This window comes from Filicampus tigris, chromosome 10 (assembly GCF_054856515.1).
Source record: "Filicampus tigris isolate MCC_2025a chromosome 10, RoL_Ftig_1.0, whole genome shotgun sequence".
NCBI classification, from domain to species: domain Eukaryota; kingdom Metazoa; phylum Chordata; class Actinopteri; order Syngnathiformes; family Syngnathidae; genus Filicampus; species Filicampus tigris.
Genome location: NC_141226.1, coordinates 22,684,895 through 22,707,118, shown reverse-complemented (window position 1 = coordinate 22,707,118; position 22,224 = coordinate 22,684,895). Strand labels below are relative to the sequence as shown.

General features: G+C 40.6%; 3 protein-coding genes and 1 long non-coding RNA gene across 7 annotated transcripts in view; 2 read left to right on the top strand and 2 right to left on the bottom strand.

The window, feature by feature from the left end:
* LOC147141382 (anoctamin-8-like) overlaps nucleotides 1–6,259 on the top strand; it is a 32,083-nt gene extending 25,824 nt beyond the window's left edge. For 3 of the 4 annotated variants that reach the window (XM_086043835.1, XM_086043834.1, XM_086043833.1), the window contains 5 exons: nucleotides 634–810; nucleotides 1,270–1,461; nucleotides 1,571–1,702; nucleotides 3,403–3,513; nucleotides 4,421–6,259. In XM_086043835.1, the coding sequence (XP_085899961.1) occupies nucleotides 634–810; nucleotides 1,270–1,461; nucleotides 1,571–1,702; nucleotides 3,403–3,513; nucleotides 4,421–5,047 (1,239 nt within the window). In that variant the 3' untranslated portion in view covers nucleotides 5,048–6,259. The remainder of the gene's footprint in view (nucleotides 1–633; nucleotides 811–1,269; nucleotides 1,462–1,570; nucleotides 1,703–3,402; nucleotides 3,514–4,420) is intronic. The other variant, XM_086043836.1, reaches the window with a different exon arrangement.
* On the bottom strand, nucleotides 135–4,768 carry LOC147141383 (uncharacterized). Its single transcript, XR_015088472.1, has 3 exons — nucleotides 4,410–4,768; nucleotides 1,619–1,742; nucleotides 135–1,526 (listed from the first exon to the last, which is right to left on the bottom strand). It is a non-coding gene; the product is annotated as an uncharacterized LOC147141383 (long non-coding RNA).
* A 2,831-nt stretch (nucleotides 6,260–9,090) lies between the features above and the next one.
* On the bottom strand, nucleotides 9,091–10,772 carry mrpl34 (mitochondrial ribosomal protein L34). Its single transcript, XM_086043374.1, has 2 exons — nucleotides 10,611–10,772; nucleotides 9,091–9,639 (listed from the first exon to the last, which is right to left on the bottom strand). The coding sequence occupies exons 1-2, from the start codon at nucleotides 10,664–10,666 to the stop codon at nucleotides 9,333–9,335; spliced, it is 363 nt and encodes a 120-aa protein (XP_085899500.1). The 5' UTR covers nucleotides 10,667–10,772; the 3' UTR covers nucleotides 9,091–9,332.
* Nucleotides 10,773–11,841: 1,069 nt separating this feature from the next.
* Nucleotides 11,842–21,609, top strand: LOC147141380 (protein ABHD8-like). Its single transcript, XM_086043967.1, has 5 exons — nucleotides 11,842–12,117; nucleotides 14,802–15,616; nucleotides 16,440–16,610; nucleotides 16,750–16,966; nucleotides 18,391–21,609. Exons 2-5 carry the CDS (start codon nucleotides 14,811–14,813, stop codon nucleotides 18,601–18,603), a joined length of 1,407 nt encoding a protein of 468 aa, XP_085900093.1. The 5' UTR covers nucleotides 11,842–12,117; nucleotides 14,802–14,810; the 3' UTR covers nucleotides 18,604–21,609.
* Nucleotides 21,610–22,224: the final 615 nt, after the last annotated feature.

Genomic DNA, 22,224 nt, shown 5'->3' with positions numbered 1-22,224 from the left:
TTAATGAGAGTAATAAGATCAAATCCAATTATTCATGAGGGTTAGGGACCAAGCCCTGCCACAAATATTGAAAATCATGAGTAATTGACGCCCTCTGTAGAATGCTTATAACTACCTATATTAATAGTTAAAACTGTAAAACACTTTTATAGAATTTCAAAATCATCTTCCAGCATTTCCCCCCCCAAAAAATAGCTTACCAAAAAAAAAAGAAAAACAACTCAGCTGTGACCCACCATACAAAGATCTCAGTCTATCAGTAAGAATGTATCATTTCAACAGTACTTCCCTGACACCAATTACTACTTTTTTACTAGCCAGGGCAGCATTATCTAGCATCTTTGGCATTAAGTTGCAGTTTTTCAGTGAACAACAGAGGATAGGTTCAACAGAAAAAAAACACACTAATAAGTGAATTTCTGATTAGGCAGGGATTCACTTAAAACACACAAGGAAATTGGATTTGGCGTCACTCTTGTACTCCGGCCAAAAGGACGCCATAACAAAATATATATTTAGACCAGAAATGTACCATGTACAGGGAGTTAATAAGCCATAAAGTATTTATGTCTGCAGTAACACTGATCAACAATGGAAGTGTGCACAAATTATGCAAATGATTTGCGTTGACAGGACACTAAAGAGAATACTACCGTATCCTCTTCAAGGGAATCAAACGGTCTCCGTCAGAGAAGAAAAAACGTGGACGAGGCCAAAGAGGACAAGAAGTCGTGGATTGATCCACCAGAAGAACCCCAAACTGTCACTCTAGCACAGGCTGAGATCGAAAGCTGTATGCAGACATATGAGGTGGGTTGCCCACCACTCACAAAACATTTCGGGGTATTTGGCTTTCTGGTTGAATTATAATTAATATTTAGATAGTCCTCTTCATCAATGCAAGTTTATTCATACTTCTATAGTCTTTAATCACAGAAGAGTAGGAAGAAGCGGTAGTAAAACAGGCCAAAATCCAGATTTTTCTTGATTTTTTTTTTTTTCTCTTCATTATGCTGCTCACATTGACATCATGACATCTAAATGACACTGAATGATTTGATAAAAAGTCCAGCTCCTAGCTAGCGAACAGCAAGTTGCGTGTAGTTCACCTTGTAAAGGTTATAGTGGTTAGGCTCATCCTGAAATTTCACCCGAAAGCCCAGTATCCCTTTTTTGTGAGTAGTCATGTGGCACAACTCCGGTCTTACTATCATGTGCGTTCACTGCAGCAATAACTGAAGTGCTGAACAAAACTGTTATGTAATGCAGGATACGCTTCAGGACTACCAGGAGATGTTCATTCAATTTGGCTACGTGGTGCTCTTCTCCTCTGCGTTTCCTCTAGCGGCCATGTGTGCGCTCATCAACAATATCATCGAGATCCGTAGCGATGCTCTCAAGCTCTGTACGGGCCTGCAGAGGCCCTTTGGCCAAAGGGTGGAGAACATTGGACAATGGCAGGTCAGTAGGTTCGCCCCCCAAAAAAAATTTCAGGGCTTACTCTTCATATTGAGGTCTATAATAGCCTGTGGGAAAAAAAACAAACATGTATTTCTCTCTGAACCCCTAGACCGCAATGGAGGCCATGGGCTTGATAGCCATTATTGTTAACTGTTACCTGATTGGTCAGTGTGGTCAGCTGCAGCGACTTTTCCCCTGGTTGAGTCCTGAGATGACGGTCATCTCCATTGTTTTGCTGGAGGTAAGCAATGTGGTCATGTCAGGTGGAGTCTGTCATCATGCTAATAATAATAATAGAAATAATATTAACTTGGTTTGTATAGTGCCTTTCAAGGGACCCAAGGTTGCTTAAACAATGCTTAACTCATGGGGGGCGGAGGGGAGTTAAACTGGCTTTACACTGCAAAAGGTTGGGGTTCACCTAAAAATGTTATTTTTAATTTGAATTAATAAAAAGAAAAAAATTAGGAAAGGACAGTTTTTTTTGCATTAAACATACATTTAAATTAATCACAAAGTATATTAAATATATTAAAGGTGATAATAATGTCCATTCAATGAATAGATTTCTGCAATGATTCAAAGGGTTCGATGCACGCTGATGTCGTATTTATGAATGACATACGTTGAAAAACGTCAGCGCCTGGATCAAAACCACCAAAATTGCGTTACACCACCTGCGCCACAACTTAGACGGGTTTTTCGACGGTCTAAATTCTAGTCTACTTTCTGTCACCAAATCGTCAAGTGCGCCGGGTGCAGTTAATAGAAAACGCCCTCAGTCCACCGGAACGCCCGGCGAGGCGTGCCGCAGTCTGCCAAATACCCCCAAATAGTAAATTAGACTAAAAACACAGTGAACAAAATTTTTGCCAATTTCTGACATGTTAAGGACCAAACCAGTAAGTGAATCTTAACGTGTGTTTGTGCATTTTCTTCGCTGTCGCTGTTTTTTTTTTTTTTTTAGAAGACGGAGATGGAAAATAAAACTTTTTTTTTCATCTGATTGAGCGATTAACCGACAAAATCGACAGATTAATTGATGATTAAAATAATTGCTAGTTGCAGTCGTAATAACATTAAATGAATGACAAATAACATTGTTATTGTGGTAAAGAACCAGCTAAGAATTGTCTAGATTCAGTTCAAAAATAGCTTTTCTTTCCAAAAATTAGAACATTTCAAGTGACCCAAACGTTTTGTGTCTGTGTCTTGGTGTCACTGAATTAAGGCTTTGGTGAACAGATGGCGAAGACTTTTTAATCCAAAAAATTAAATGTGCAGGGAAGCCACCTGACAGTAATCTTGAGTAGTTCATGTCTCGAATTGTGGTCTGTTTGAGACTTTTTGGCCTCCGTCTCAAAAGACTCTATGAATCCATTTGTCAGATGAAAAACATTCATTGATTATTCTTCTGTGGCAGAGCAAGGAGCCGATTCAATCCAATCCAAAGCTGGTCTGGGTAGCTCAAGTCTGCGATGAAAATTGGCACATTTTATGACACATTTCAATCGATCTTCAGAATGTCAGGATTTTCGTGACCATGTGAATGCAGAACTAAAATTCTTAGCCGAGTTCAGACATCGTCATCGCGTAGCACCAAGCCATCCATTTTATGTAGCGCTTCTCCTCACTAGCGTCGACTGTGAGCTAAGTGGCGCTATCCCAGTTGGATAGATGGAGACTATACTTTGGTCATCACATAGTAAAACTCTGCATTTCCCTTTCCCTGAAAAAGCAGTAAAATCAAGGAATGTGTGTTTCATTATACAAAATAATCTATATGCATGCCTTGCTATTTGTTGCTGTGTTTACACACAAAATCTCACAAGAGTTTTTGTACGAGTATGGTTTTTTTGTGTGTGGACAGAATAAGTTGAAAATATGACGTCTGGACTTTGATGTGTTGAACGTGTCCCTCTGTGGTCTCGTGGTTTACAGCACTTTGCCATCCTCCTAAAGTACATCATCCATGTTGCCATCCCTGATATCCCCGGTTGGGTAGCAGAAGAGATGGCCAAGCTAGAATACCGACGAAGGGAAGCTTTCAAGGTATAGTTGGGATATAACTTGAAAGACCTTCGGCCATCGCAAGTCTTGCTTCTGACGTGAAATGTGATATCGTAATTGTGTAATGTGTCCTTTGGTTTGCTTGTTCCAGTATTTTGGAGCTACATGTTGAGAATGGATGCATTAAATAAGAGCTTTCAGATTTTATTCACAGGTCATATTTGACATGCTGTCAAGTCATGACAGTTCTGACAAATGTGACAGTATTTCTTTTTTTTAATTGCTAACTCCCCCTTTAATGTGTGCATATTTCTACAGACTTGTTTTTGTTAGTCGAACTTGGCCGTAGCATTTTTTGCTCTGGGAAAACAATCAGAGAACAGAAAAATGCTAACTAGGAGTGGTTAGCTGGCCCTCGGGAGGGGAATTTGAAATCTGACTGGTTAAAGCAGAAGTCAAGCCCAAAAAATGAATCTAAGTTAAGTAGCAAAATGCACTCGTTTTTAGCCACCTGTGGGGGCGGCCATTTTGTCTTCTGTCGACTGAAAATGACATCACAACTGCTCACAACGACCAATCACGGCTGACCTGTTTTCTGAATCTGAATGATTGGTCATTGTGAGCAGTTGTGTTGTCATTTTCAGTCGACAGAAGACAAAATGGCCGCCCCCGGAGATGGCTAAAAACGAGTGCATTTTGCTGCTTAACTTATATTCCACAAACACAAAATTAATCACGATGCCATGTTTCAACTAGTGGGCCTGCTGGGAACATATTCTTGAAAAAAATATGTTTGTCTTGACTTCCGCTTTAAGGCAGATTAGATTGACATGGCAGCACATTTTCAGGCGGAAGTCTGATTGGACAAAAAAAATATATATATGATCTAATCTAAATTCACAAACCAAATAATGAAACTGAGCCTCTTTACTTCTCACCTCCCATTCAGAGGCATGAACTGCAGGCGCAGCAACATTTCCAGCAGCAGCTCAGACGTCGCCGCGAGGAGGAGGAACTTCAACGTCAGGCCGAGGCGCGTCAGGAGAACGAGTGCCACAAGTCGGACGGCCATCACCAGCACCACCACGAGAAAGCGGCGGGCGGCAAGCCCAAAAGACCCAGCTCTCTGCTCGGGAACAACAACGTGATGAAGCTGAAGCAGATCATCCCCCTTCAGGGTAAGTTCTCCTCCGGCAGCTCCCGCTCGCCCGCTCAGTCGCCCACTGGGGGAGAGGCCAAGCTGCCAGGATTCCTCAAGTTTTTAAAGTCGACAGAGGTGAAAAAAGAGCCAGCTACTGCTGCCGGATCACCCGGCTCGACGGTGAGCTCTTCGACCCCCCCTGGTGGCCAGGAGCGAAATCAGTCCCCCAACAGGACATTCAGTCCGGGTAAGCTGTTCAGTTTCAGCAAGTCGGAGGGAACCGTGGTGTGCGCTAACGGGACGCAGCTTCCCAGCCAGCCGGACGGTTGTCATGCCAACAGGGCTGACCTCAACTCAACTCATGAAGAATTACCGTCAAATGAGTCTGATAAAGGCGAAGTTGACTTAGAAAGCTCAGGCTCAAAGAACTCATAAACATTCCAGTGTAAAAAAAAAATAATAATAAAATGCATTATTTGCAATGTAAGTGATTATTAAATCCTAAGACAGACACCTGCACAGTAGTGACACATGTCCAGTCTGGCCCATGGAAAGCCGTTTACTTTAAAACTGTTAAGTCCATGTACAGTGAACTCCTGCATATTCATAGTTCGGCATTCTCAAATTGGCCTGGTAACAGATTTTTGGGGAGAACCTGTATTGTTTTGGCACCATCTTAGGGCAACTTTGGACCTAAAAATTATATTCAAGTGAGGGGAGGAGCTTCATTTCGTCAAAAAGCTTTGCTGGTGGCTTTGGGCTAATTTTGCTCTAATCTTTGCCGAATTGTTTAACCTTTGTCATTCTGGAGGGTATTCGATCATAAACTGCCCATTTAAAGTCATGCATGCTACACCATCTCAATTGGACTTGAGTCCCAACTTTGACTTGGCAACTCCCAAAACTTCATTTTGTTTTGTTGTTTTTACAATCAGAAGTGGACTGGCCCGTCATTTTTTTCAGGTGGTTGCCCTGTCTGTTTGGCTGTAAGAATGATGTTCTTTTTATCAAATGCTGTTATTTTCACGCCAGCTATAACACATGTAGCACACCCTCCTACTACTGCGTCGAGTTGTCTTACAGGCGAGGACAAAGAACATACTAGTACATGGACCTTTAAGATGAATATCAATGATATCTAGAATAATGCTCAAACGGCTTTTCATTCTGGCTGAACACATGTGAAATGCACCTTACTTTGCACAAAGCATCCAACTATGTACCAGCCCTTACAGCTTCCACGTAAATATGTATACCTTACAGTGAATGTGACTCTTTGAATGAATCGTTTTCTCTTGAGATTTAACTATTGCATGGCTCAGTCCCATTCCAGGTTTGGTTCTCCTTTTCAAGCCTGCATTGACTGCATACTGTGCACGAGTCACCTGTTCATGATGTGTTACTTAGCACTTTAAAAAGACAACATATTCTCCTGCAATAGTCCACATTCTAGTCACTGTGACCATGAAAAGTCTTATATTTTTCTCAAATTTGATTTCCTTTTTTTTTTCTTTTTTTTTTTATAAATTATTTTGCTACATGAATTTGTGAATGTATTCCTGATGCAAAGGAATCCCACTTGAATCAAGTCAAACGTGTATGCATTTACACTAGATAACTATCACAGATTAAAAAAAACAAACATGCCTGGGTTGATTAGTGAGTCTTTGGATATCTGCTGACCAAGAGGTGTAATATAAATGAAAACTCAGAAGCCCTTCATGAAAATGATTTATTTTGACAGGGTGTAAATAGATGGACAATATAAATTTTCTGCCGAGTGTGATTGAAAAAAAATCCTTATTGCTCTCTCTCCTGGTAATGTTCCAAGGACGCCCCCGAGTTCTTGCCTTCCGCATGTCCCTGCAGGTAATTACGTCCCCGCTGTTCAAAGTGTGCTGCAATGTTAACATCTAGAAAGAAACTCATTATACGCCACATTTAAAAACAACAACGAGTGATTCAACTGAAGGATAGTTCAGCCATTCAGTGATTCTATCTGGTCATGATGGACCAAAAATCTCTTACCTTGCAATTTCCACAAAATTGTGAGAGGGTGTATATACTCTCTTGAATAATGACTGAAGACAAAGAAACAAAAACAACAAAAAAAACAAGACGAAAAGTGTTAGTCAGTTAGCTAAAAGGCACAGGTAAGCTTTTGTAACAGAAGTTGCCAGTGTAGTTTGTGAGTGCATTTCCCAGTCAAAAGCACTTACTCTGCTTTGATGGATAATCCTGGGTTGGAATATAGACAGCAAGATGACGATTCTAAAAAACAAGAGACACTTACGTAATTAATTATACATCAATACCCACAGACAAACATCTTTGTCAGTCATGAAGTAAAAGTGTCAGATAGGGCCAAACATTACACAGGTCAACATTTTTTTTTTATTAATTTACTTTTTATCAGAGATGAAAAATAAAAGTTAGTTAAAGGCATTCTGATTAATATTGCGTTTGTGGAATATGAGTTAAGCAGCAAAATCCACAATTGTGTTACTTCTATTGACTGAAAATGACATCACAGTTGCTCAGGCCTCAAGTAATGTGATGTCATTTTCAGTCGACAGAAGTGACAAAATGGCCGCCCCTTGAGATGGCTAAAAAAGGGTGGATTTTGCTGCTTAACTCCACAAACGTAATATTAATCTGAATGCCTTGTTTCAACGAGTGGGCCTACAAAAAATGTTTGGGTGGGCCTACAAAAAATGTTTGGGTTGACTTCTTCTTTAAATGCTAGTCCACGAAATGGGATAAGATATAACCAGCCTAATTCAATTGATGTTTTTGTTTGGTGGTGCGCCTTTAGATTTGTCCTAATACGGCTCAATAGATGTGAAACGTTGATCTCAGAGCTAATTTACTTACAGGGTCTGGCTGAAACCTGCTGAAGTTGCTTTTGTCCAAAACAGGTAGCCCATTCAAGAAATCCATCTGGAAACATAAAAATGGCTTGTAGATCTCGCGAGTTGATACATTAAATGAAAAATAAAATATTATGTGTTATTTGCTCATCGGTAGTTTAGTCAGTTACCGATATTGTAGCTGGTTAAAAAGAAAAGCAATACCGGTATTTAAAAATGGCCACATGAAACGTAAAGACTTGTTTTTAACGCACTCTGTCTTTGAAGCGAACGTTACGTGCAAGTAAAGTCGCAATAGTTGGAGTAAGAGTCGTTAAATAACGTCATCTTCCTAATTTAGATGAAATGCTTTTTTATTCTCAAAGGGAGCGTGAGTTTGCGGCGTGGGACGGGGGGGTGGGGGGTGTTGCTCGTCTCAAAAGGCAAAAGTCAAAAACTCTTTTGCTCAATAAATAAGGATGTCAAGAATACTCTATGGTCTTTGACATTTAATGAACAAAAGTACACGCCGATATAAACAAATTGCTCGAGGACAACTCGGTCAATTTGGATTACGGTATAGTCCGACTTTTTTAAATTAAACTTTAATGACAACAAGCCAATTTGACAGTGTGATGAAAGCTTGAGAATTTAAGGACTTAACTTTTCCATATCATTCAACAAATGTTTCCTTATATGCTTTTTTATTGTTCTTATATTCAATTCAACTAAGATCTAAATCTCGTGAGGTCGTTGTATAGAAGGCAGGAAAAACACCCAAGCAAAAATTACACTAGTCAACAAATTTCACCCCCCCCCCCAAAAAAAAAAAAATTTTAAATCAGTGTTCCAAGTAAATTTTTGTAGATTATTTTTTATTCATATTATTTGTATAACTTATTCAGAATTTGCTCCCTTTTTTTCTCTAGCACACCAGGTTTTAATGATATTACTGTATGTATATAACAACAACAACAATAATATGTAATATAATTCGTCATATTTGTGAATTAAGGGTTAGATTCAGCCACTGGTGGACTTTTTTCCCTAAATGTCAAAGCTATAAATTACAAGGCATAGTAAAATCTGTCTTGCTCAAGCTTTTCTATGGTAGTTAAAAACAAAACATGCAAATATCTCAAAAACCTGATGTGCTAGAAAAAAAAAGAAAAAGGTAAAGACATGTTTGAAGTCAGCGTTAAAATGTGCTGCTGACCAGTGCAATTAAAACAATTACAGTCAAAAGCAAAATAGTTCTTGAGCATTATTAAAGTGGTGCCAGTGGTACCAAATGGAGAATAATGTGCATTGCCTTATTTCTTCATAGCAAAGTAAAGCAGGAAAGCCAACAAATAATGAAACACAAGACCGATGTGAACTCTCCATCTGGTGTTTCAAACTTTAACTGCCTTAATGTTGTGTTGAAATATTTGGTGAAAAACGTTTAAATCAGCAACATAGGTAGGCCTCTTATCATTTTTGTCAAAGCTGTACATATGTTGGGCAGTTTCGTCGACTAGTGTCTAGCAGCTGCATTGTCACGTCTCCGTCGCGGTGAGGTTCTCGGTTTGAATCTCGGCTCCAGGCTTACTGTGTGCAGTTTGAAGAAATGACTGAATTGCCACAAGGTGATTGAGTGTAGTTTAATAAATCATTCATTCAAACTCGGTGAAAGAAACCAACTATAGATCTTCTCAAGATAACTGCGACTCGTTTTCTGAAGGCCAGTTTCAATCCCCCCACCCGTCACCGATGAATGCCCAACCCAGACCGAGTATCGCTTTTCCACACAATACCCAAGTTCTTAAGGGCTTCCTAACACCTCCAGGATGTCAGAAGTAGAAAGTCTCCAAAGTCTTGCTATCCGACGTTCAGTGCGAGAGCGACTTGCGTCCCTTCAACATTCGCCGCAGGAGCACCTCAATTCCTCCCCGTGTGCTGAGCCTCTTGATCCAGCCGTGGGTCCTCTTGCGTTTCAGGTTTTTGGGCTGATACTCCGTTCCTCTTTTCTTGGTTCGCACTTGCTGGTATTGCCACGGAAGCTGCCGGAAGACTCCCGTGCCCTCGGCTTGGGAAGGAAGCGGTCCGCTCGCGGACGTCTGCTGAGCTGCAACAGCTCTGGGGACGAGCCAGTTGCTAAACAATCGGAGGTGAGAATTGCCATTTACTGCTGGGATGCTAGGGGAGGTAAAAGAAGAAAATACTATCAACATTCGTCATCAAAAACACAATTTTGTCATTTCCGTGTGGAATAAATTTGTAACGTTGTATTACACTGGTCAACAGCAAATTTTAATCAGAGATGGCTCGACAGTATGTGTCCCTAAATGTATTTTTGATGCTGATTTCAGAAACGTCTTTACTTTTTCAGGTTTTTGAGATATTTGCATTTTTAGTTTTGGGTTTGACCTATAAAAGCTTGCGCGATACGGATTTTACTACGCATTGTACTTTTCAACTATGACATTTCAAAATAAATTCCACTTATTGCTGAATCTAACATCTGAATTCATACATATTACTAGATACATTACATATATCATTATTATTACTGCAGTATTATATGAAAACCTGATGAGCTAAAGAAAAAACGAGGAATCGGCACAAAAGAATCAACGTGGACTTGTATCTGGTTAAAAAGTAGGAAAAAATAATAATAATTAAAACACCAGTGTTACACACTGCACTCTGAGAACCAAAAGATAGAAATATGATGTGCGAGTGTTGAGTAAAACCCAGTTTACCCAAATTATGAATCAGTCCGTTAATAGCAAGATTTTAGTTGAATAAAATGTAATAGCAACAATTTATTGAATACAGTGTATTATTGATATCTTTTAAGAGTGAGATATATACACAATCTGAACAAAATACTTTGCAAATCTCATAACATGGTCACCTCCACCACAAGAAGAAAACAAGATGGACACAAATGGCGAGCATTGTACTACTGCATTGTTATATAAGTCTGTGTTTTATTTAATATTGGTTACCTTATTTCACGAAAGCATTCAACTCCAACAACAGCAGTAAACACATTGATAACACAGCGTCAACTAGCCTGGCTACTAATCTCAAACTACGTTTACTCGTCATATTAGGACGGCGACATGGCACATTTACAGGAAAGAAAATGAGTACTTTATTACCTGTTCATGTGAGTTATTCCACGCAAACGCGAAAAAGATGTGAGTATGGTATTCATTTTGATAAATTAGCAGAAATTCAGATGCATGTGGACGTTGAATGTCACGGCTCTTCTTCTACGTCTGAGGTATGCTTGCGGAAATGAGTATTCAAATTAGTGGTACAACAACGCCGCCTGCAGCTCCGGGGATGCCACTGCACGTACAACAACAACACCTGATAAGAACACCCAGATATTGTAATTGTGTATACTTAAAAAAAAGGCTGTGGTGAAAAATAACGAAGTAAACATACTTCACGTGAGATTACTTAATGAGATATTTATTCGTCTCCACTAAGGTGCATTTTCTCAGTTATTATTAGCTACCTGATCAATTTTTGTTGATTTTTTCAGTTTAATCCTGATTTTCATGTCAGAATTCAGGTTGTATGTTATTTGTCTTCCCTGCACGATCCTTATGCAAGTTAATGAGCGAGGGAAACTTTTTTTTTTTGCACAAATAAGTTTTTGTTTCTGTTGTGCCATGTTATGGGAACGGATATTACTGACAGTAAAAATTAAGTTTTCAATTTTGTGGTTAGGCACGTTTCAAAGTACTTTTTTTATTATTATTTAAGGCAAGGGGTCGAATATTTTTTACAACAGTTATTACACACACGTCTGTACAACTTAAATACAGAATATGAGCTACTTATGTGAATACCTAATTGCCACCTCTGAAGGATTTGAATTCGTAGCTTCTTCTACTTTTACCAGAGAGTCTCTTTTCACACAAGTAACTATACTTCTACATAAGTTCAGATATTGTGTACTTTTGCCATTTCTGAGTACCGATATACACCTCAGTGATCCCACCACTAGATTTGCGATTATTTTATGAAGGCCTAGGCCAACTGTTTCCAATCTAAAGATCATTGAAGTGCGGCAGATATATATCTATATAAAAATACATATGAGACACCGGATAATCATTTCGAAACAATCAGGCGGTCATTTGTGAAATGATCAAGCCTCGTGGCGGCTTTGCTTACTCCTCCGAGTCTTTTTCCGCGACCTGCAGCCAAGCGCAAGCAAGGCTGAACTGCTTTTGCCAAGCCTTAGCAACAACGACACAACGCGCTCCCATTGGCCACAGCTGAGGTGCTTGCCTCGATTCTATTGGCTCATTTTGCTGCCTGTCAGGAGTGAAGCCGGACCTGCGCAGAGAGCGCCAACAGGGCTGGGTGGTACTTGTGCCTTGGTGCGCAGTGACTGATGCTGTGGAAGCGGAGAGGAAAAAAATAAAAAAAAACATAGCATTTTTTTAAAATTTCGTGATGGGCATTTTATCACAATTCAAATTGGACATTTTTATGCATGCAAGCTCTATCGTCCTTCCAAATGCGTTTATAGGCTTTTTAGAACGCTGATGGGGGTTTGACAGTTTTGCAGCATCAAATGCGTGGTTTTGTCGGCCCTCGGCGGTCATCTGGTTGACTTCTAAACACCTTCATCAATCTGAGCAGCAGGTAAGAACATAGATGATATATTGTAACGTGCAGCATAACTATAATGCTAAATTATCTGTGCAGTAGGAGTCATTTGCAACAATACATGCACCTGCTCTGTAGTGCGCAAAATCAAACGCTATGAATCAATCATTTTAAAAGTAATACGGCCTGCACGCTGTGATGTGGAATTTGCCCTTTTTCTTTTTTTTTTATATGACGCAGTACTAACATGCAAAGTGCAGTCTTGAAATAGGCTTGATTGCCTTCGTTGGTGCGGCTTGGAGACGACGGTGTTGTTGTTGTTGTTGTTGTTGTTGAGTCATCATAGTCATGCACATTTAACACGGTTGTTGCAAGATATTGGCACCAGGAAGAAGTAGGTTAACGTTACGCATTAATGAAAGTGCGCAGATGTGGTGCCAAACTGCGCCATGCTGCAACATGTGTATCCATTCACGCTGTAGTAATAATTAAAAAAAAATATATAGGGCAGCACACGGTGTACCAGCTGGCAGACGAATCAACCTAAATATTCTGCAGTGCAGACAGGATATCGTTCCGTCTGTTTTGCTCACTTTGATTTATTGAGAATAGGTCGGTTGCATTAAAACGACATTTTGGTGGCTGCTAAGTACGTTCTTTTTCAGGCGATCTGATGTTACCCATGATATATATGTATGTGTGTGCGTGCGTGCGTGTGTATTAAAGCTTTATGCATAATAATACCAATACAAAACATGCATGTGAGGCGCAGGTCTGGTTTTTGTCCACTTGGGGTGGCCACCCTCACCTTCAACACTGTAGTATCTGTGATTTTGAATGTGTGTCACTTGTCAAATGCGCCTGGCCTGCTGAGTGACATGAAAGTCAGCGATTAAGACGCCAAGTTGGTTGGCTGTTAGCCAGTTTGCGTGTTGAATGACAGGAGAGTCAGTTGTGACCATGTGATTGTTAAGTGTTTATTTTGTTACTGTTTGTTTATCAAGCAATTGCAAGTGCACCAGTGGTTTACGATTACATTACATGTTAACTAGCGGTGGTTGGCAGTATTAAATGATCTAATGACATTTACTTTACAGTACACGTGCAGTTTGTGTTACAAACTGCTTTGCAGTCGACAATGTCTACTTGACACGTTGCTTTTTGTCTTTTTCCTTTCAAACTGTGAAATTATACTAAAAATTGGATATTCTCTGTCTTTTACACACTCTTTCCTCCTGGCTCGCTCTTATTGGTAAAAGAGTGCAGTAACGCTAGTCCGTGTGGAAAAATAATTGACACAAAATTGCACGATAGTGAAAAATCATGATAAAATCAAAATATCTGGTCAGTATAGTGTATTTTATTGACATTTTTTTTTGTCTTGTTATTAGATAAATGTGGATTGTGAACCACTCCAGATTAGGGGTGAGTATTGGCAAGGATGTTGCAATACAATATCACGATACGATATTATCACGATATTGCGATATCACAGTGTACTGATGTTCTACCCAGTTAATATCAAGTTACATGTAGAGATGAGAAATAAATTGCTGTTTGTGTTTATCAGAAGATACAGATCAGAGGACAAATTGAGTCAAAACTATGTGCTTCAAAACATCCTATTTATTATTTGTGTTTTTGCACATTTTCTCTGTTAAAAAAAAAAAATGAAGTGTTACACACTGCCATAATTAAATCGATATTAGAAGCAGAAAAATCGATATTATTTTTGGCAGCCGAAAATCGCAATAAATTGGCAAATGGATGTTTTCCCACACCCCTACTCCAATGTACGTACAGTAGCACACTGTTAGATTGCAGTGTTGTCTAGTATCGATGGTTTCTATAATTGTTACATTATTGTGGTGGTTTAAGAGGCAAATTCATTCGGGTAAGACCCTACGGAAGGTTTTAGGTACCAAATGCCCAGCCTGTCACTGATGCTTTTTTACATCCGCAACGTGATGTCCACATTACTGCTTATTAGCTGTATCTATTCAATTCATCACAATGAGTTTTTGTCTGATGCAGTAGGTGGTTTCAAAAAGAGGGTTCTATTAGAATTGTCCCTTATTCAATTGGTTACCTGGAAACAAAAGATGTGACTCTTGCGAGAAGAATCTTCTCACTGTTTCCTAGAGACGGAGAGTGTGTTCATGTAACATGTGAAAGCAACGTCTTATTCCCGTGTCTATCTGCACATATCAAGGTCTAGGAAGATATTTGTCTCTTCATCAACACAAACTTTGGGAAGTTTTATCTTATTGTGTTATTATACATGCCGCAGGCACGGGCAATGGACGGCAATTCCAATCTATTGTTGTCGGATAAAATTACAAGGGTCAACGCTAGTATATATTTTTTTTGAAGTCATGACTGTGGTACGTGGTCACATTTTAGATATACAGTCCTCCATTTATGAACCAACATAATACAAAAAAGATAAGGTATGGTAAAAGTTCACGCGCACACACACACACACATATACATATATATTAGGGGTGCGCATCTTTGCAACAAAAGACGATTCGATACGTGGGGCGCGATACGATTCAAAGATGGTTCGATTTGAAAGGGGAGCGATTTGATTAAGTGCACTCGCAACTTATGTAAATATATATATATATATATATATATATAGGGATTTTTACTGTATTTGTTTCTGTTTCTATTCTATATTTTTCACCAGAATTACGTGCTGTTTGTTGTTTATGCAGGAAGTCACCATGCTGACCACTATCACAGAAGGAATACTTTGCTGCCTAACTGGGAAGGCCGCCCGCCTAGTTTTACCATTGGAGTCGACGGAGCCCTCCGATGGTTTCGAATTCGTGGAGGTGAAACCCGGACGAGTCCTGCGAGTGCGTCACATCGTGCCCGAGCGTCAGCCTGTCGTAAGCGACGAGTACGTCGCGTCCGGGGACCGGAAAGACGCCGATCACGACGAGCCTAAAAATGACACCAACACCGGCAGCGGTGTCCACTGCAAGAGGAAGATTACGGTGTATCGCAACGGCCAGCTGGTGATTGAGAATCTTGGTGATGTTTTACACTCCGAGATCCTTCAGTGTCAGGATGGCGATCTGGAGCCGTGCAGTACCGTCGAGGTGGAGCTGGCCGACTACAAAGAATTGGCCTCTTCTCCGGACCCCAAGCCCGTTCCCCCTCCTGTTCCTCCGCCTCCTGGTGAGCAAAAACCCGCCCCGCCTCCACGCCGCCGACGCCGGAAGCCCAAGCGCACCGTGCTGATCGACTCCAAGAGGGTGATCTCCAGCTGTAAGGGGACGCACTCGGACGTGGCGCTGTTCTTTGTGCACGGAGTCGGAGGCTCGTTGGACATATGGAGCAGCCAACTGGACTTCTTCTCTAGGCTTGGCTATGAGGTCATTGCGCCAGACTTGGCCGGGCACGGAGCCAGCACGGCCCCGCAGATTGCGGCGGCGTACACCTTTTACGCCCTGGCGGAGGACCTGCGTGCCATCTTCAAGAGATATGCTCGTAAACGCAACATTCTCATCGGCCACTCTTATGGGTAAGTGTTTCAACAATTTTAAACTTTTTACACCAAGTCCCGCCCGGAAAAATTCATGTCATGACCAACATTATAATACAGTTGCGTAGTAGGCCCGAGCGCCCATGTACGGTGGATGTACTCAAACGCTTCCTAAAAGTTAAGTAAATACTCTCAAATCTACTGAAATACTAAAAATGGAACTTTGAATTCTAAAACCATCTTTGGCACAGAATGAGTTAACTCACTCTTTGACGGCTATAGCTGTCACTGGCAGTGAATGAGCTAAAGGTTACCTAAATACTCTTACATTTATGAAACACTCCCTGAAAGTTATCTAAATATTGATAAAATCTATTCAATACTCACTAGAAGTTACCTAAATACCGTCAATTTTACAAACTAAAATGTGCAAAACTCCCCCAAATTGACCTAAATAATCTTAAAACCTACTGAAATGCTCCATAAATTACCCAATTACTCTTAAAACCTACTAAATACTCCATCAGCGCCTACCTAAGTACTTAAATGTATTAAATACATTTGAACGTACTTGCGCCATCATTTAAAAACATTCAAACTTCGACTTGCAAATACGTTTGAACCGACTGGCAAAAATGTTTAATTCCACGCTTCCATATATTATCATTTCATTTCTTCATGAATTCTTATGGAATCATAGTTATTTTTCAGAGAGGAAAAAGATGCTGGAAAAGCTTGAAAAATGATCTTAACAGATCCATAAAATGAAGCCGCGCAAACGGTGTCCGAACCCCGAAAAGCCATCGCTTAGCTTCATCTCAAAGCGCGCCGTTTGACTCGGTAACAACTTGACGTCCTACAGAGTGTCCTTCTGCACATTCCTGGCCCACGAATATCCTGACCTGGTCCACAAGGTGGTTATGATCAACGGAGGTGGTCCAACGGCCTTGGAGCCCAGCCTCTGTTCCATCTTCCAACTGCCATCGTGCGTCCTCCACTGTCTGTCGCCATGCTTGGCCTGGAGTTTCCTCAAGTAAGTTCGTCGGCAACCAACATTGGGCAGGAAACCATTTGAGGACGTGAGAGATGTTATATTTGCCGCCATCATAATCGCCCGGTCATCTTGTCTAATTCCGATGCTTTTTTTTTTTTTTTTTTTCCCCCAAATCAAGAGCTGGATTCGCCCACCAGGGTGCCAAAGAGAAGCAGCTGCTGAAGCAGGGCAATGCCTTCAATGTGTCTCCATTCGTACTGCGTGCCATGATGAGCGGCCAATACTGGCCTGAGGGCGATGAGGTTTACCATGCTGAGCTCACAGCGCCCATCCTTCTGGTTCATGGCATGTGTGACAAGTTTGTGCCCATGGATGAGGACCAACGCATGGCAGAGGTAGATTGCATCTACATACGCTAGGACCGGCGAAAGGTTCGGGATAATGGACGGGCTTTTTGGGTGGAATTTCAGGATGAACCTAAAATGCACCATAAACTTTAAAGGTGATGATCATTTTAGCTGGTCTAAACTTTGGAATGCCGCAGAAGGTCCAACATTCACGACAGGCGTTTTGAACCGTGAGCATTTGTAAGGACATCCATTTTTATGCGTTTCTGTGACTCTTTTAGTGTCGCTGTTGCAACCTGCTGATGACACCGTTTCAGATTCCCAGATGGGGACTGTGGCATTTTACTCAATTTTGCTGCTCCGTCATCCGTCATTTTTCAAGCTGAACCGAATTTGAATAGTCAGTTTGTCAGTCTGTCAGTTAAAGCCATCAGTTAGTCCGGCCGTCTATCAGTCCGCCCCCCCCCCCCCCCCCCCACACCCTCACCCCCCCCAAAAAACGTCAACAAAACAGACACTGACGGACGTGGTTATTAACGATTACTGCGACGGACAAAAACGTAGTCCGTCATTCTTTTTTTTTTCCATCAAGGAAAAAAAAAAAAAAAAAGTCCTGTCAGTCATGAGCAAAATGGGCGTCCGGCGGTTTGATGGAATACCCGCCTCTGAAGATTCCACACATGAAGATAAAAAATTTAAAAAATCTGGCATTTTACAGTTTGTGGTCGTACTGTGTGGTGTGATCTAAAATCTAGTGCTCCCGGATAAAAAAATTGACGTGATCAAATGTGATCTAACAAAAATGAAGAACGAGGAAATGCAAGACGCAGCATAGAAGAGGACACATGATGAAAAGATGGGGCTATTTTTGCAGAAAAATCCTTATAAAAAGAATAGACTGTGAAAACAATCCTGGCGACAGCGTGAAAGCAGACTTTATACCTTTACCGTTGTTGTTGGGTCATATATCAAGAGCACGTATTTTGCACATATTTAAAAAAGCATTTTTACTCATACATCTGTTCAGGAAGCGCGTGGCGCTATGTGGCCCCCCAGTAGCACTGATAAAAAATCAACGTCAAAGTCAACCCAAACATTTTTTTTTTCAAGACTATGTTCTATGCAAGCCCACTAGTTGAAACAAGGCAATATGATTAATATGAAATATGCGTTAAACAGCAAAATCCACCCGTTTTTAACCATCTCCGGGGGCGGCCATTTTGTCACTTCTGTCGACTGAAAATGACATCACAGTCGCTCAGGTAACGACCAATCACAGCTCACCTGTTTTCCCAAGCTGAGCCGTGATTGGTTGTTATCTGATCCCTGAGCCACTTCGATGTCATTTCCAGTCGACAGAAGTGACAAAATGGCCGGCCCCTGAGATGGCGGATTCTGCTGCTTAACTCATTTTGCTCAAATTTCCCACCCCTGACTTCATTCTTTGCCTTCATGTTGTTTCCCTTTTTTAGATCCTCCTATTTGCCTTCTTAAAAGTCATCGAGGAAGGAAGTCACATGGTGATGATGGAGTGTCCCGACACTGTCAACACCCTCCTTCACGAGTTCTTTCTATGGGAGCCCGACGCGTCCAAAAAAGACTGCAGCAAGACGGACACCGAGAAGTGCGTCGCATTCAGTGACACTCTCCACACGCTGAGAATCCACAAGTCCACGGACAAATAACCAACAAGGATTCGGAGTTCTTGTCAAGGAATTAAGCAGACGGCCTTTTTGCGGCTGTTGTCCAAAATGTTCTTCAGGCTACTTCCGGGCTGAGAGCTGTTACATATAAGGCCACGTCTCGAGGACGAGGGCGGCCGCTGGTGCTCTTAAGATAAAGCGGGAATATTGGCACACCGCCAAGTCGAAAAACAATGGTCGGACATCAAGATGAGAGGAACCGATGCAAATACAAAGTCATTGTGCGTTTTTATTTATTGCTATTTTTGTGCACGTAACTGGTGGTCAAAAGCACCGTTACACGTCATGACGGGTGCGTGGTGTTTCTCGGGAATAACATGCAAAAGTCGTGAAATGCGTGGATGTTCCTTGCCTGCATCTTTTCTATTGTGTAAAAACGCTGCAAACGCAAAGATTATAAAATTGGCTCATGCTGACATGTGTCCGGTGGAAATCCTGGACGGACGGTTATTATGCAACGTTTACTTATACAACGGAAATACCCAGACATATATTCTAACTCATATACTGCACATGGTATGCTATTTTTGACGACGGCTCGCGGAGTTGTCGCTGTTTAAATCGGTCTGATTTATTTCCGCATATTGTCCACATGTCGTCGCTGTCGGACGGAAACCTATATGTCTAAAATTGCTCAGTTTCGTATTTTTACACAAATTTATATTGGTATGTCCCCACGTGGGTTAACTAATCTAAAGTGTTAAAAAAAATGGCATGCTGTAAGAATTATGGTTTTGCGAGGATTTCGCTCGACAGCGACAACCACAAGACTGTGTGTGTGTGTGTGTGTATGTGTGTGTGTGTCTGTTATCGACCGCATACACTGAAAAAAAAGGTGTGTTGAATTCACTCAATTTTATTTGGTCAAGTGGATGCACAAAATAAAAATCATCTGGATCCAGATACATTTTTTAAGTAAGTTGGTCCACTTTAAAAACGTATATGGATCCAGATGATTGAATTTCGTACAACCACTTGATGAAATAAAACTGAGTAAGTTCGACGACAACTTTTTTTTTCAGTGTAGTTGCATGAATATTTAGTAGGGATCTACAAAACATGCTGTATATAAAGAAATATAAACAAATGAATTTCTTCAGTATTTTCTATTATATAATATTCAAAGGAAAGTATTAAGGTGCTGCATTTGTGCAGAGACAAGACTTGAATCATATTAGTCTCACCCCACGCATTTTTCTTAAAATGGTCCGTCTGTAGCTGCAACTACACAGAATTAAAATGTTGTTGAATTGACTCAATTTTATTTGATCAAGTGGTTGCACGAAATAAATCATCTGGATACAGATACATTTTTCACAACTGCTTTAAAAAAAAATGAATCTGAATCCAGATGATTTTATTTTGTGCAACCACCTGACGAAAATTTTGTAAATTCAACACACCATTTTTTGCAATGTATACAGTGAGGCCTTGAGATACAAGTGACCCGACTTAAGAGTTTTTCAGGATACAAGCTGCCGTTCGGACGATTTGTGCGGGCAGTGAACTCAACTCACCTCACAACAATTTGCAATTCGGCAGATAGTAAACAATTCACTTTATGCTGTTTATTGCCACTCCCTGTTGAAGTTTACTACGAGATAAAGAGAAATACACTCGATGTATTTAACAACCACTTACGTCTGCTAGTTGATTGCCAACACATGATGGGAAATGCCATAAATGGGCTAACAAAAAGCATTTAGTGGCAGTTTTGCCTTGCATAATGGATATTTAAACCCAAATGGTGCATGAACACATTTAGAGAGGCAATATAACAATACTTACAGGCACATATTCTTTATCCTCTGCAAAAAACGACTAATACAACTGGCATTTGCAGAGTCACATGAGTCGTGAAACTGATACTCATTTGTGGTTTTGCCTGACACTATTTTACTGCCCCTGGTGGCCAAACCAGGTCCACCGGAAGGAGTTGCAATGATTTTGTTAAGAGTCACCAACTGTGTAATTCTTGACATTCTATTCAATTATGTTACGACCGTATGTTTTGTTTTTTTCAAAGGAAAAGGTCAAACACAGCTATTCTCCCTCTTGAAAAACACATTACGAAAATGACTTGAGAAAGGAGCATCGTCAATGAACAAATGAAACTCATCTCTCAAGGCACCACCGTACTTTGGAATTCATTCGGAAATTCCCACACGCTGCCATAGTCCCAACGCTAATTTGTAATCGCAACAACCGCTTCGAGCTCTCGTGTCTTTTCGCGGACTCATGCAAACGCTGCGGTCCGCCCACTTGGCGGCGAGGAGAAAGAATGATCTCGGCCTTTTGCTCACTCAAAGACATTCATTCATGGGTGTTGACTTGTCTCATAGTGGGACAGTAAAGTCGGAGATAAAGCACAGTCCTTTTATGATCTCTGCTGACGGCGGGCTATCGCGGGATGGCGTGACGGTGGTTTTGAAACTGGTTGTACAGTGCTTCAAATCAAATACGAGTCAACCGAAACAAATCTCACTTCTCTTTAAAAGAGGGACTCGCACGATGCTGGTCTGTTATACAGTACAGTGTTGGACAGAGAGTGGATGCTGCAAGAATAGTTTTATGCAACTGCAGCTAAGTGGAATGGAGAGGAATTCAAACGGATGCCTATACATGTTATTTAATCCCGACGGACTTTCCCCGAAACCAAAACCGACCATGCTACCGATATAATGCTCTATGCTACATGTCTATTTTGATGTTAAAGGTCAGTAAAACTGTATGGACTACAGGGTGCACATGTACTTCCTCCTCTGCTACAAGTGTGCATACTTATTGTCAGTGATTCAGTGTGCTATATCTTCTTGTGATTAACAAAAATGTGTTAATGTTACTATTGCATTTATTCATGGGAATCATTAAGATATGCACTGCTTGAATGTGGATGCATATAACAACGTATAGCCGATCCACACTGTCGGGAGTCACACTGTATGAATGTGCCTTTTCTGGCATGAAATAAAACTGATGTTCACAGTCTTGGGGTGTTTGTTTCTCTGCTTTTTGGTGGCAGGACTCATAGATGGGCAGGTATACGGAAAATATGTACGTAGAAAGTCTACACACCCCTGTTCACATGCCAGGTTTTTGTCATATATATGTATATATATATATATATATATATATATATATATATATATATATATATATATATATATATATATATATATATATATATATATATATATATATATATATTTTTTTTTTTAAACTGACACCAAGATAATTCCTCCAAAAATTATCAACCATTAATTGGTATGTTTTTGAGAGAGGAAGTAAGAATAAACGACTGATATAATGTGGTAACACAAGTATGCACACCCTAAGCGCGGGTTGACTGTGGTTTGAATGGATTAGATCAAGGGTTCCTAAACCCGGTCTTCGAGAGCCCCTATCCGGACAGTTTTAGATGTTTCCATCCTCCAACACACCTGATTCAAATGATCAGGATCGTTATCAGGCTTCTGCTGATGTGCTGATCATTTGAAATCCGGTGTGTCGGAAGAGGGAAACATTTAAAACAGGCAGGATGGGGCTCTTGGGGGAACGGATTTGGACACACCTGGATTAGGTAATCTCCCAACACAGCCACGT

Coding starts and splice junctions, on each gene's coding strand:
- mrpl34 (XM_086043374.1), bottom strand. CDS start 10,666: ATGAATACCATACTCACATCTTTTTCGCGTTTGCGTGGAATAACTCAC. Junction 9,640..10,610: donor GGAATAACTCACATGAACAG/GTAATAAAGTAC, acceptor TACCTCCCCTAG/CATCCCAGCAGTAAATGGCA.
- LOC147141380 (XM_086043967.1), top strand. CDS start 14,811: ATGCTGACCACTATCACAGAAGGAATACTTTGCTGCCTAACTGGGAAG. Junction 15,617..16,439: donor CTCATCGGCCACTCTTATGG/GTAAGTGTTTCA, acceptor GACGTCCTACAG/AGTGTCCTTCTGCACATTCC. Junction 16,611..16,749: donor TTGGCCTGGAGTTTCCTCAA/GTAAGTTCGTCG, acceptor CCCCAAATCAAG/AGCTGGATTCGCCCACCAGG.